The sequence below is a fragment of the Dicentrarchus labrax genome, unplaced genomic scaffold (genome assembly GCF_905237075.1).
Source record: "Dicentrarchus labrax unplaced genomic scaffold, dlabrax2021, whole genome shotgun sequence".
Taxonomy (NCBI): Eukaryota; Metazoa; Chordata; class Actinopteri; family Moronidae; genus Dicentrarchus; species Dicentrarchus labrax.
In genome coordinates, this window is record NW_026136711.1 from 24,319,494 (window position 1) to 24,332,998 (window position 13,505).

Here is a 13,505-nt window from a genome sequence, read left to right on the forward strand (position 1 = left end):
TAACTCATTTTGTAGAGAAGCCTGGAGGTAAAAATATAGTTTTACCCGTTATTGTTTGATTATTTGATGACACTGTAATGGTGTATGTTTCTAAATTTTTGACAACTTTCTATCATATTTGCTGAAACTTTCACTATATCCTGAAAGTAGTACATGAAACAGATAATCTGCAGTTAAACAGGTTCTCTGGCTCGCCCTATTGCTCCTGAAATACAGAATCCACCACACCTGAACATAAACAACCACTCAGAGCCAAGAAAAATCTAGGATGTATTCTTGCAAACACCATTAGGACGGTTTTCACAGATTATCTGTCTCATGTACTACTGTCACTGACAAATATGACAAAAAGTTTAGAAAAAATTACCTACTGCAGCATTCAGTAAAAGTAAAATGGCTACTGCAATGTTAAATGCTCTGTTATAAGTAAAAGTCTTATGCTCAAAAATCAGGGGCAGATCTAGAAAAATATTAATGGAGAGGCAAGAGGGTGGCATGGGGAGATGTATGCAGATTAAATCCCAAACAATCACATTGATGATTCTGTCAAGAAGCCTATTAAATATGTTTGATTGTTACAGACAAATAATTGTATGAAAAATATCAGGAAAACTAATCTCTGAGCAATATTCACATAAAATAATGCGCTTAAACTTCAATTATTGTGTTGAGAATCCGGTTTATTGTACAGTTTATCAGTTGTCCTGTATGCATTAAATATATATATTTATATATAAATATAATATGTAATAAACAAACAATCACTTAGTCAGGGGTCCTCAGTTTACTGAGTGATAAAAAAGGGGTCCCTTCAGGGAAAAAGCTGGGAACCACTGGTCTAGATGGAGTTGACAGGGGCTAAACTAACCTAGCCTCGCATGCTTTATTAATCCTGACCTCCACTAAGTTATCATCAGGGGCAGTAATGCCACATTCAGTAACTCTACGGCCATATTGATTTAGTATACTGTCTAAACTTTAAAGACCTGAGGGTGGGAAAAAAAAAAAAAAAAAAAAAACACATGACAAAAGAATGGGCGGAACTTCGCCTGAGTGAAGCGACTGTGTTCGTAGACGATCTTCGCAGCCTCTCGTTGCTCCCGCAGATGTCTACTGTTTCCTGACTGAACACGGGACTAGAAGTAGCCATGGCGTCCGGGCTGCCCAGTGTGGTTGTGTTGGCTCTGTGTGTGACCCTGGTCCCTTGTGTGTCTGGTGAGTTTTTATTTTATTTTTCATTCTTTAAACTCTTTATCGGTAAATGTCTCTTTTTGTGGTGTGGTTGGCGTTTACTGCGTGTTTTGAACGTTAGCTGTTGCTAGCTGACGTTAGTAACCGGGGGCTCGAGCACACTGACTGCGGGGCGATGCCAGTGACGTTAGCTTCCCCCCACCATGTTTTTAATGTTAACGTCTAAATAGCTGTTAGCATCTGTTAGCTAATGGGAAACCAACTGCGTGATTTAGTTCCTCTATTTTACAATGTCATGGTCAACATTGGTTGACAACACTACTCAACTAATAGCTAGTCTTTGTTTACTCTTTCCTCTACTCTGTTGCTATAATTCGATCACTTTATATATAACGTTAAATAAGGTTGTCAGAAGAGACAAATCCGTTATCACTTTCAGTATTTGTCAAGATGAAGATCTCTAATGCCAACTAAATTACCCTCATTGGTAAACGAGGCTGGATTAAATATCTTAAACGCCTCTAACGCGATAAAATGACCATAATTAAATGTGCTGTATACGCTATAACGTTTATTAATGTCGTATTTAATGCAGAACTGTTGTATTACACTGCATTACTTTCAGCAGGTTTTGAAAGCACTAGATATTGTTCTGTTGTCAGGGAGATGTTTTTATTTTTCATCATTAAATCGATAACCTTATCATTATTCTAGACCTAGACCATCAAGCTAATACATAAACTCATAATGGAGTGAAGCCTTTTATACGTGACGTGTGTTTCATTCAGCTCCCTTTGTGCTTTAAAGTTAAATTGCCTTTGCAGTTCTGTCTTCAATGGTAGAAAGACTAACCTTTCCTGCTCCTGTCTCCTGTCTCCTGTCTCTTGTCTGTCTCTGCTCTGTTACAGCGGGGAGCTGGCACTGTAACTCCTACAGAGATACAGGCGGCCAATACCACTCAAGCCAGACATGCATGATAGGATTTTGCTGTGGTTCCTGCTATAACAGATACTGCTGTCAGGATAGTTTCTGGCGTTTTTCTAAGGATGATCAAGAAGACTGGTATTCTATTCTGTTTTATTCTGTAATAGATTATACAGTTTCTCAACCTATAGTTGACATTGAGAGTTTAACTTTCCATGTTAGATGGTTAGACAGAATTATTTTAAGTGGTTTCTTTTTGAGTTTTTCTCTTTGTCCCTGTGTGATCACTGTACAGATGTGTTGTTGCGGCCTGTTACACAGTGATCTCCCTACAGGAAGTAGTGACTTCCTGTGCACGACCCCCAGCTTGAAGCTGTGGGGTGCTACTGTGTCTAAAGAGATTTTTAGAAACAATAGGGCAGAAGGGCAACGGGGCAATAATCTGTATTTATAATAGCGAACTGATGTATTTGTGCTAGGTCTGAGAGGTCAGAGAGGATAAAGTAAGGCATGATGTGAGTCTTTAGGTTTAACAGGAGACTCATAGGTTAATATAGAAGATTAGTGTTGTGCAGAAAAAAAAGGAACTTGTCAAATCTTTTGTATTTAACAGCCAAATCTGATTTGACTGAAATTCTGAGTCGGGTACAGCCCTAGTTTGTGTTTTTCATTAGTTGTTGTGACAGATATTGTTGTTGTTTTCAACCAGTAAGGTAATAGCAGCATAAATATTGTTTTGCATAATTTCTTCTGTTTCTTTTTTAGTGATGATTTTGCCTATAGACATTCACCATTGCCCATGATCCTTGGTATTGGTGGCTTTGTGACCTGTTTGCTCATCTTCATCTGCTGCTGTGTCTGTCCCTGCTGCTGCCTGTACAAGATGTGCCGCAAGCCAAGACGTAAGTAGCCCTCCACTAATACTGCTCATTGTTGTTGGTGATGTTTTTTTTTTTCAAGGTTATTTTATTGTCTTTTACGACACAAGGAAATTTAGATATAGATCCCCTTATGCTACTTAAAAGAAAAAAAAAAAATTGATTGAGTCATAAAAATAAAAAAAGACAAATAATACTAATTTGTATGATGCATTGTTGTCGAGGAATTGAACAGTCTTCCAGCCTGAGGAAACAAGCTGACAGATAGTTTGACTGCCTTGTCCAAGCCTAATAGTCTCCATATTTAGTAGCTATATCCTCAGCACGAGAACATTTCTCAGCGTGACTACTTAGGAAGAAACACATTGCTTTTCTTTCTGCAACATTTTGGAATTTTTAAATCAGTAAAGCCTTAAGTTCCTCTTCTGCAGACAGTCGTAACTATGGTGCTACTTCACAGTATGTGAACAGTATGATGTTGCTTAAGTAACTATCAGGTTACAAAAAAGTTCATAAAAGGGTAGTTCAACCCTTTTCATCATGAGGTGGCATGAGTTACTCATTGGCAGCATGAGTGTGCAGTATGACTATATATCAGCAGATGATACAGGTTTTGTCTACAGTCAGATATTTTTTTGCCATACTGTTTATATCTATCCCTTTTAATATGTCTGGTTGTACTGTTTATGATTTCACCATCTAAATCCTGGTAAGTTCACATCCTGGTGCTACCTGAACAGCAGGTTAACACACACAAGTGGTTGAACAGGTGTTTAAGATAAACAGAAACTTAAATGGGTGCAAAAGAAAAGGGAAAGTAACTGCATCAATGCAGTGGAGTACATTGATCTGTAAGGCATTTCATTCACTGGATTAGCCAAAACAAAATGTTCCAATCTGGCTATTTTAACCATTAATTGATTTTTCAGAAAATGTACTATGATAAAATTACAGATACTGTCATAGAGGATTTTATCAATAGTGTCCACTCTTACAGTGGTTGTGATATGATGCATAGATTGGATCAGTCCTGTGAATGGAGATATTGTCAGTTACCTGGCACCTTGTCAGAGTGGAGCCAGTTTATGAAAGGCTGTAACCATCTACACATCATACATGTTACGTATATATTGGTATCACTGATGCTTGATTTTACCTCCTCTCTATATTGTGAAAGATAAAAAATCTGAATCCATGGTATCCCATTGTCTCTTCATTGATACCACTACCAGTAACCAGTGTTCACTGTCGTCGATGTCTTTGAGAGTTTGTAATCAGTGGCATCTTCATCAAATAAGAATTTTAGAGCTGAAATGATCAGTCAATAAATCAGTTAGTCGAGCAGCAAAAAAGTAATTGGCAAAAATAGTTTTAAGTCGTTTTTTTACGGACAAAATTAGCTGCTGAGTGAATTCAGTATTTACTGTTTTCCCAATGTTATCAGTGGAATAAAATTTGGAATCTTTGGCAATATAAAATATAAATATTTCAGCTTGGGCTCTGTACCTGTTATATTTTCACAATTTATTGTCATTTTATGAAAATAATTGTCAGATTAACTGGTAATTAAACTAAAATTCAACTACCACTGCTGCCCTGGGATATTTTAAAACAACGTTTCCCTAACGCACAAGCTCTAAGCAGTGACCAGGTATCAGTATTAGTTGGAGGCAATATTAACAGCATGTAGCCACAGGGCTCCAGACTAACTTTTTGCATTGGTTGCATTGGTTGCACTGGTGCGCCTAACTTTTTTTTTAGGTGCACCAGCACAAAATGTAGGTGCACCCAAATTTTTCATTGCGTTGCCTTTAACACCATAAGGTCACCTTTTTATCACTCTCCATAACTTTCATATAATGTGAATGATTTTTAAACAACAATAAGGCGTAGAGAGATGCTTGTCTTTATTTGAAGCACAATTATATATGAAAAGAAAATAAAGTGTTTAAAGTGCTTCACTGAGCTGAATTTGAACATTTCAAACTAAAACACTTAAGCAAAATAAAACATTTCCAAATAAAAGTTTGATACGAAACGTTGTTGACCCGCTCACGAATGCACTATTTCCGGCCATATTCTGACCGCACTCCTGACAGTACACGCAGTGCATTGCGTTACGTCCTTTGTTGTACCTCAGCCAGGGAAATTGTTTCAGCCAGTCCTGTCTGAAGGAATATATTTTGGCTTTTTTAATTTGGGTCTCGGAGCCTCGGTTGTCTCCTCCTCTGGTCCTGAGTTTGATGCTGTCGCCGAAGGACCGTGGCTCTGCAATTTTTTAACACACACAACTTAGCGCGGTGAACAGGACCACACCGAGTCTCTTATTGGTTAAGAACACGATATGATCCTACCATGAGTGTGTGAGTTCGGTCACAGGAGAACACAGAGAGATGATGCGCTTGCGAAATAAATGTATGTTTTCACCCGGGCAGCGTCAGGTGCACCAGTGTGACCAAAAAAAATTTTGGTCGCACGCTGGAGCCCTGAGCCATATGCTGTTGCTTCTGCAACATGTAGCTGCACATGTGTTGGTTTCCTGCAGACAACCACCTCTTGCTGACTTGCTGTTGACAGCTTCTCACACTATGTAAAATGCAGTGCCTGATTGTTTTTTTGGGCTAGGTTGTTTTAATGAAGAAATCAGACTCTTGGTTTCCAGTGTGTTGGAGTATTTGTCTAGTTTTCAAAACAACATCAGGGGACTTATTTGAGGTCTGTTGGCCCACCCACCACATGACTTTCATTACTGCAAAGGCTTGGTCTTAGTAATAACACAGACCGTGAGACACAGAGTGCAAACTGGTCCAACATTCCCCAAATCTCAATAATATGCAACAGATATGTGACACTGACAGCAGTTACAAGGATGTGCTTTATTTTGTGAAGTAAACCCCGTCCAGAGCTGTGAAGCTTTCGGCGTGCCGTGAACGTTTTTTTTTAATAGTCTTCTGTGGTGAGCAGTGTATCCCACAGGTTAGTGAGTCAGTGTAGTCATCAGTCATAATTGCTGTTTGGAGCTAGGGATATATCGTAAAGCTTTATTTACATAATTTCCATTAAAAAGAAAGTAAATCAATATTACAGCTGTCTCTGGCATGGACACATCAGACACCTTATAGTTTCATTCATTACTAAGAGTTGGAGTAATCTTGTAGAGACAAACAAAGACAAAAAGCCTCATGCATGAGCATTTTGTATATCCTAAACCTTTTAACTTTATCTGTATCTTTATTAACTGTCCTACATTGCTCATTTTAGGCTGATAAATGCCACCTGTTTTTGAGGAGGTCTGCAAGACTTCATCATTGTCATAATCAGCTTCTCTAAAATTGCCATATAAGGTGCCTGTTCCGCTCAGTATGAGGGGAAGTTTCCTTGACAAAAATATTACCAAGAGTGAAAAGAAGAATTTCATAGTGCCGACTTTAAGGTCCTGCTGTCAGAGGCAGACAAATAAATAAAAAAGTTTATCAGAAACAGTAGTGCTTTTGGAGTGGTAGGACCCAGTTGGAAAATATTAAATATTAATAACACAGCAGCTGATCAGAGCTGTACTGTGACAGAGGTAAAGTAGGAATAATTTGAACGTACAGTATGTAATTTTTGCCGATGATGTCATGAAGTACCATAGGATCATGGGAGTTACCCAGACGTTATAGCAACTAGAGGCAGGCAAGGAAACGCACCGTTACCTGAAAATAAAGTTCCAGATTTATCGGGGTTTGAATGTTGGAAATATTTGGGATTATGTAAGAACACAACTCAACAAAATATATAACACCGGTCTAGAGGTTTTGTGTGGAACTGTTACATCTTATAGCTTTAACATGAACTTAAATGCAAAAAAAAAAAAGTCCTTTTAAAGCAAAGCAGTCTATTATATATAAGAGAAGTAATTATGGGGGATCTGACAGTCACAGAGATATAATGAGAGAACACTATAACCTGCAGTAGGGATGTTACCCTACTTACCTAGTGGTTCTTACTGAACAGTGACCTACATTAAGACCCTGAACTGTAGTTGTTATGACAAAAAATATGACAAAACATTTGTGACAATATGATATGAGCCATGATGATGGTAAACAGAATATTTGCATTTGCTTTATCATTACTATTGATAAAATACACAAATTCATGCTGAAGCTAGCCAGCTACCCCAAATTATAGCTGGTTTTCAGGGCTTTAGAAAGGATAGGCTGACATTGTTCACTGAAGGCTGCTTGCTAACGTTAGCTTATTAATAACAGTATCAATTAGCTGACGCCTCGTCAGGTATAACCAGCATGTTTAGATGAGGGTGATCTCTAACCGTCTCTCTACATGGATTCCAGACTGTGTTTGGGAAGCACAGGGGATCCTTTGTTTTCGTTAAGGGGCCGAAGTCGTTGCTGACTTTTGGGCTAACTCACTTTACTTTCACCCAGTAGCACGAAACGTCTTGGGTATTAAAGAGCTGCAGTGTTCATTCTTGGTGAAACTGTAACCTTCACTGTACATTTACTGCCACTACACAACTTCACTGCTAACCTTTTCTGCCCCTCGCATTCACTGTCACTTTCTGCTGCTCGTTCTCTCACTTGCTCAACCACACACCCACCATACACACACTATTTACTGACCTACTGCTCAAAGGAGCTTTGCTACTCTTACAACAGTAGTTACCGTCTGTCGTTTAAACTCACAAATGCGTACATTTAGAAATTGTACGTCTAGAACTTTCGGGGTCTCTTTGGCTCTGCAGATCCATGTTTCAGGATGGTTCAGATTGGATTACTCGCGCAAATGCGACCATGTAAAATTGTAACTGGCACACTCTTAAAAAAATGGTTGCAGTCTGGAGCCCTGCCTTGGCATGTGGATTTCCACGACTTATTATTTTTTTTACAAGCTTTGTGAAATCAGAGACAAGACAGCCTGCATCCTCTGTTCTCTACATTACAGCAGGGTGGGATCTAATTCTGTCTCTGTTGTCCTTTTTGCCTTCAACCCATTATTTCTGCTGCCAGATTTCTTCTTTTGTTACCTTCTCTTCGCAGTGCTTAGACTAGATATCACTTATCTATTTGTGTCCACCATTTAACCCGCTTCTTAAGTGTATTCCCCACAGTGGAGGAAAGCACCTGATTTGTGGGTGTGTGTTTGTGTGCGTGAGTGTGTGTGTGTTGACACTCAAGCATGTACACTGTTGCAAATGCTACACACGCTTGCGTTTCCTGTCAGTTTGGTCTTTTCAGCCAGTGTGTTCAGGTTGGTTGTGCCATGTGCCGCATGGCACAACCAACTAAACTCTGGCAGAGACCAGTAGGCTAAATCACAAGCAAGAATGTGGACTCCCCAACTCGGCCTGTTGCATGTTGGGATCACATCCAGGAATGTCAGAGCTCCACCTCGTGTGACTCATTGTTTCCACGACAACCACAGTGGGGGAAAACTCAAGACCATCTCACAGGAAGTTGTCGTGATGACTCCATGTCTCTTAGAAAAAAAAAAAAACACATGGTGGGAGAGTGAGACACACACACACACACACACACACACACACACAATTTCACATAGTGGTTTAGACTTGTGGAAACACTTGGGCCTGGAAACATTGATCCCTGCACACACACACACACACACACACACACACACACACACACACACACACACACACACACACACACACACACACACACACACACACACACACACACACACACACACACACACACACACACACACACACACACACACACACACACACACACACATACACATACACACACACACACACACACACACACACACACACACACACACACACACACTGAGACATGACACTTTATGATGTTATGCCTTTGGTTACAAGAGGATCGTCCTTTCCTGTCTTACTGTCTTGTATGTTTGTACTAGTCAAGTTTAGTCCCCTTTGATAAGAATATTAATAGAAATATAGATTAAGTACTTTGTGTAACATGGAAAAAAAGCACAGGTTGTGCACTTTTTTCAGCCATGAATATTGTCTGCATGTCCTCCTTTCAAATGACACCTTTTGAGCCCTCCAGTGTAAAATTAAGAAGCACGTACAGTAGTTTATGTGACAGCAAATTAAGTAAAATTAATATGACTGGACAATTTGTTGAAAGTTGACTTACTAGAATTTATTTCAGCTCAGTTTTGTGTCACTGCCGGGTAGAAGTGCGTTCAGATAGAAGTGATGGTCTGAGTTAAGAATTGTTGCATATTGGTGGAACAAACTGTTTGTGAAGCATTTGTCGTGTCTGCATGTTGAAACATGCTATACAAATACATGTATTATTATTATTATTATTATTATTAAGCTAGCATTAGAAGATGTTTTTCTGGTTCGCCAAACAATCAACTCAGATCAGACTAGCTTTTGTTAGTCAAAGCTAGTTTTAGTTTTGTCTTTCATTTTTTTCCTTGCTCAACAATTCCTCCCATCGGTGTACTCCCCCACTTAAACTGAAACTGTGATTGAAAAGCCTACACAGATAATTAACAGTATTTGTCATCTGTTTCTGTGTTGCGTTACAGCTGTATTAGCTACCACCACCCACACCACAGTGGTCACCACCGCTCCTCAGCAGTACCCCCAGCAGCCAACTGCAACACCTGCACAGCCTCAGTCCTACCAGGGGGCCCAGTATCCACCCTACCAGCCCCTACCAGTGCAGCCGGGCTACGGAGCCCAGCCCATGCCCCAGGGCTACGGAGCCCAGCCCATGCCCCAGGGCTACGGAGCCCAGCCCATGCCTCAGGGCTACGGAGCCCAGCCCATGCCAACATCAGGCTACCAGGGACAACCGTTCACAGCTGGACCCCCACCAACATATCAGGAAGCCAGTGAGTGTGGATTTTTGTTAACCCAGACAAAGAGTTACAGGTCTGGAGAACTTTTATAACACCCTACTATTATTAACTTGAAAACGATCACAAAACTATTTGTTGACCTAAAACAAAACAAAATTATCCTTTTGAAAAGATGAACGATGACGGAATGCTTCACATTTTTTGTCAATGAATAAAAAGTAAACGATGATGTAAAAGATGGATAAATGGACAGATTAATTACTGCTTTAATACAGAATCTTATTCAGCAACCTGCATGCATCTGTAGAATTGACGCACATTACAACTAAACTTAACAGTGAAGCTCCTGATTGGCTAAAAGTATCCTCCGCCTCCCAAAAATATCTCTTCCTCAGAAGGTGATGTACTGTAGCTGCTTAATCTGTTACAATAATAGGTAACATGTTGCAATCAGTAACAGAATTTCTGTCTGTATTATCTAACATAATCGGTTCTTGTAAGGAAAAAGGAACAAATTTATGGACTAAATTTACCTACAATCCCACTGAAAATTAGACAGGAAGCAGCAGCAAAATAATGAGTGAATGTAACACTACTTTCTATCGGCTATCTTTTGTGCTGCTATTAGTAGGAATGAGTAAAGGATTAATGTTTGGCAACCAGCCGTCTAAATCTTCCTCTGGATGTTTGAACTGCTCACCTCAACCATGCGGAGGCAGTGAACAGTGTTGAACAAGTAAATACAGCAAACTCGATCTATAGAGAAAAGGCAGAAATTAAGGCTGATTATGCTGAATTCACATGGATTCAGACAGTAGATGGACAGCACCTCTCATAATGGGGATGTTGTATCGTTTACAAAATATATTGAATAAAATTATTTTGTGTATATTTTATGTAATTTTAATAATTGTTAGCACCTTGTTGTCCATGTTTTCTTTTTTTTGAGGGGGAGCTATGTAGCATCTGGTTTTAAATTCCGTCGCAGAGGACGGCAATGGCGTCTTCTGTTACTGTTGCTGTTACTTACATGAAATCCAGTTTGCTGTCTACCGCCTGCCCACATCCTTGTGACTGCAGCATAACATTATCATTATACAGAGTTAATGATTACATTGTGGGTTTTCTTTAGAAACACCCAGTATGCTAGAGAAAAGAACCCTTTAACATGGGGAAATGAGACATAACAGTGTAGCTTTAAAAAAAACCCCACTGCCGGTATAAAGTTGGGTCATGTCTGGATTTTGTAAAATAGGAAATAAACCTTTTATGGCTACTTCGACAGAACTGAAGTTGTGGTTACTGTCACGCCATTTTCCTTCCTTTCACCCTCTTTCCATGCTTTCTTTTTGTGTCCAGCGGGTCCTTGCTACCCTCCCAACCCGATGCCTTACAGTCAGGCTGCGTACAGCCCCGGCCAGCCAGCATACCCTCTGCAGCCTCCTGTCCAGCCGCAGCCAGGCGTTCCACCCGCACACCCAGACTACCTAGCCCAGCCAGCATACAACCCGGATTTTGTTGCACCACCACCCAAAACTGGATAATAGACCACAGTACCACACACTCAGCCACTTTATATGTGCTGCAACATTTTCAAACTTGGCAGAACTGGAAATGTGTTATCTGAATCAAGATGTTGATTGTTTCTGAGTGTCTTGATTTGTGTATTTTGGCGGTTACAAATTGAAAAAATTATGACACATTTGTAGTTGTTACAATGCATCTGAACTGTTGAAGAATTGCCAAGTAAAAATACCTCTTGGCTTGTATTGCATGGACTTCAATATACAATATTTTTAATATATATATTTCTTAGTGACTCCATCTTAGTCATCTTGGTAAATTACACACAAAACTACTCAGTCTTTGACATGTTTCCAGCCTTCTTAACCCTGCCTCAAAACCTCTCTCTTAGTCCCTGTCTGTACTACGCACAGACTGAACCTTTGGTGGCCTCTTAAGTCACCATCTACAGTGGTTGTAGTCACACTCTTTGGATGAGTTTTGGTGGCCATAATTGCTTTCAGACCAATTAGGTGCTTTATAACCCTTTTTTTCATGTACTTTGTCACGTTCCTTTGCTGGCCGTTGGGGTATTTTGGAAGGCAGGTAATGTTTTATATATGTTACTTGAACAAAATCAAGTCCAGAATGTGTAATATTTATCATGAAAGGATTTCTGATTTCTGATGAAAAACATATGTCATTGTCAGTGAAAAAGCCTCCAACAAAAGGGAACGTTTATCATGTCACTTTTACCAAATAAGCCTTTCATGCAGGAAAAGTTTGCTTAACCTTTAAGTTTTATGTGTCTGTGCACAAGGGAGATTTCTTCTTTTACTCAGGTTGTTTTCATTCATTGTTTTCATTTGCCCATCTAGCAGTACGTGTAACTGAGCTGAAATGCATCGGCAGCTTGAATGAATGAAATAACCAAAGGATTTTTTTTTCTTCAAACAATTAAACATTTACAAACAAATACAAATTTATAATAAAATGCAAGAAACAACTGTGCCTTCTTAGCCATTTACTTTTATCAAACTTAAGTGTGCATGTCATTTACAGCTGTTTCAGATCTCTTTCTAGTTATACATGAGAGTTTGATTTGCTTGTTTCACATAGTGTTGTGTTACTTGTATTTAAATGTCATCATAAAGACTTACATTCACGTCAGCCAGCTATATTATTCTACAGCATTGTTGCCATCAATCTATGTAGCCTTCAAACTTTAGTCCCTTTGGTTACAAGCCAAACTCTGTATGTTTTGAATCTTTAAAGGTCATTTTCTTATTCAGTATTTGCCTTGTCAAATCTTGTGTTTTTCTTTTCTAGTATTTGTCGATACTATTGCCTTTTATTCGATTGCAGCAGTCACGTTTAAATAAGAATATTGTTGTTTTTTTTAAATCTAAAAACTAAACTTAATACACTTTCTTTGCTCGCATTTGTCACTTGTGTTTTATTGCAACAAAGACATCACTTCTGCTTTTTGAAATTACGTGACAATAGTACTTGCTACCGTGACCTTTTACTTAAAATCCAACTGAATATGGAGAGGTGCAGTCACAAGTCATGCCAGATATTGATTTTTTGAGGAACCCAGACTTTCAGCTTCCTTTGTTTAGGCGTTGGTTGTGGTCAAAGAACGTTGTACCTAATGTCTGATTATGTCAGTGTGGCTGGTACACGTTTCAGAATGACTTTCAGTCACATCTATGCTGTGACTTATTTTATTTTACCAGCTGACATGAGAGAAACACATGCCAGCTAATGAAAGGGGCCTGCTGTCCTCACACTTAATAATTTGGAAAAGAGGTAATTTGTGAGGAATGTGCATGTTTCTTACATCGACCAAGCAATTTGTCTCTGTACCTAATTGCACACTTGCCATTTGTCTGAAATCTGTCAATGTGTTCTGCCTGTGATTTTAGTCTTTGGGCCAGTGTTGATTCCTCAAGGTGACTCTAGTTGGAGTGTTTTTATTTGTGTGTGTGGATTATAGCCATTTGTGTCTGTTATGAAAGATATACCAGCAGAGATTTATTCTTGTTTCATCTGTTATTCTCGTCCAAGAATAATTGTCATTGATGCTACTTTGAGAATATATGTACATTACTTTTATTGTGTTAAAAACCCGACACTTATTCTGCAGAGAGTTCAATAAAGTATATATTTCATGTTTTTCCCCAA

General features: G+C 39.1%; 1 protein-coding gene across 1 annotated transcript; it reads left to right on the top strand.

Moving 5' to 3' along the window:
* The first annotated feature begins 1,054 nt into the window (after nt 1–1,054).
* Nucleotides 1,055–13,505, top strand: LOC127372249 (protein shisa-5). The gene is made up of 5 exons (XM_051415779.1): nt 1,055–1,215; nt 2,100–2,253; nt 2,881–3,017; nt 9,540–9,848; nt 11,175–13,505. The coding sequence occupies exons 1-5, from the start codon at nt 1,149–1,151 to the stop codon at nt 11,357–11,359; spliced, it is 852 nt and encodes a 283-aa protein (XP_051271739.1). The 5' UTR covers nt 1,055–1,148; the 3' UTR covers nt 11,360–13,505.

Excerpts from the sequence above, each read along its gene's own strand:
- LOC127372249 (XM_051415779.1), top strand. The coding sequence starts at position 1,149 with ATGGCGTCCGGGCTGCCCAGTGTGGTTGTGTTGGCTCTGTGTGTGACC. Across the intron at positions 1,216-2,099 it reads CCTGGTCCCTTGTGTGTCTG|CGGGGAGCTGGCACTGTAAC; the intron begins GTGAGTTTTTAT and ends GCTCTGTTACAG. Across the intron at positions 3,018-9,539 it reads GATGTGCCGCAAGCCAAGAC|CTGTATTAGCTACCACCACC; the intron begins GTAAGTAGCCCT and ends GTTGCGTTACAG.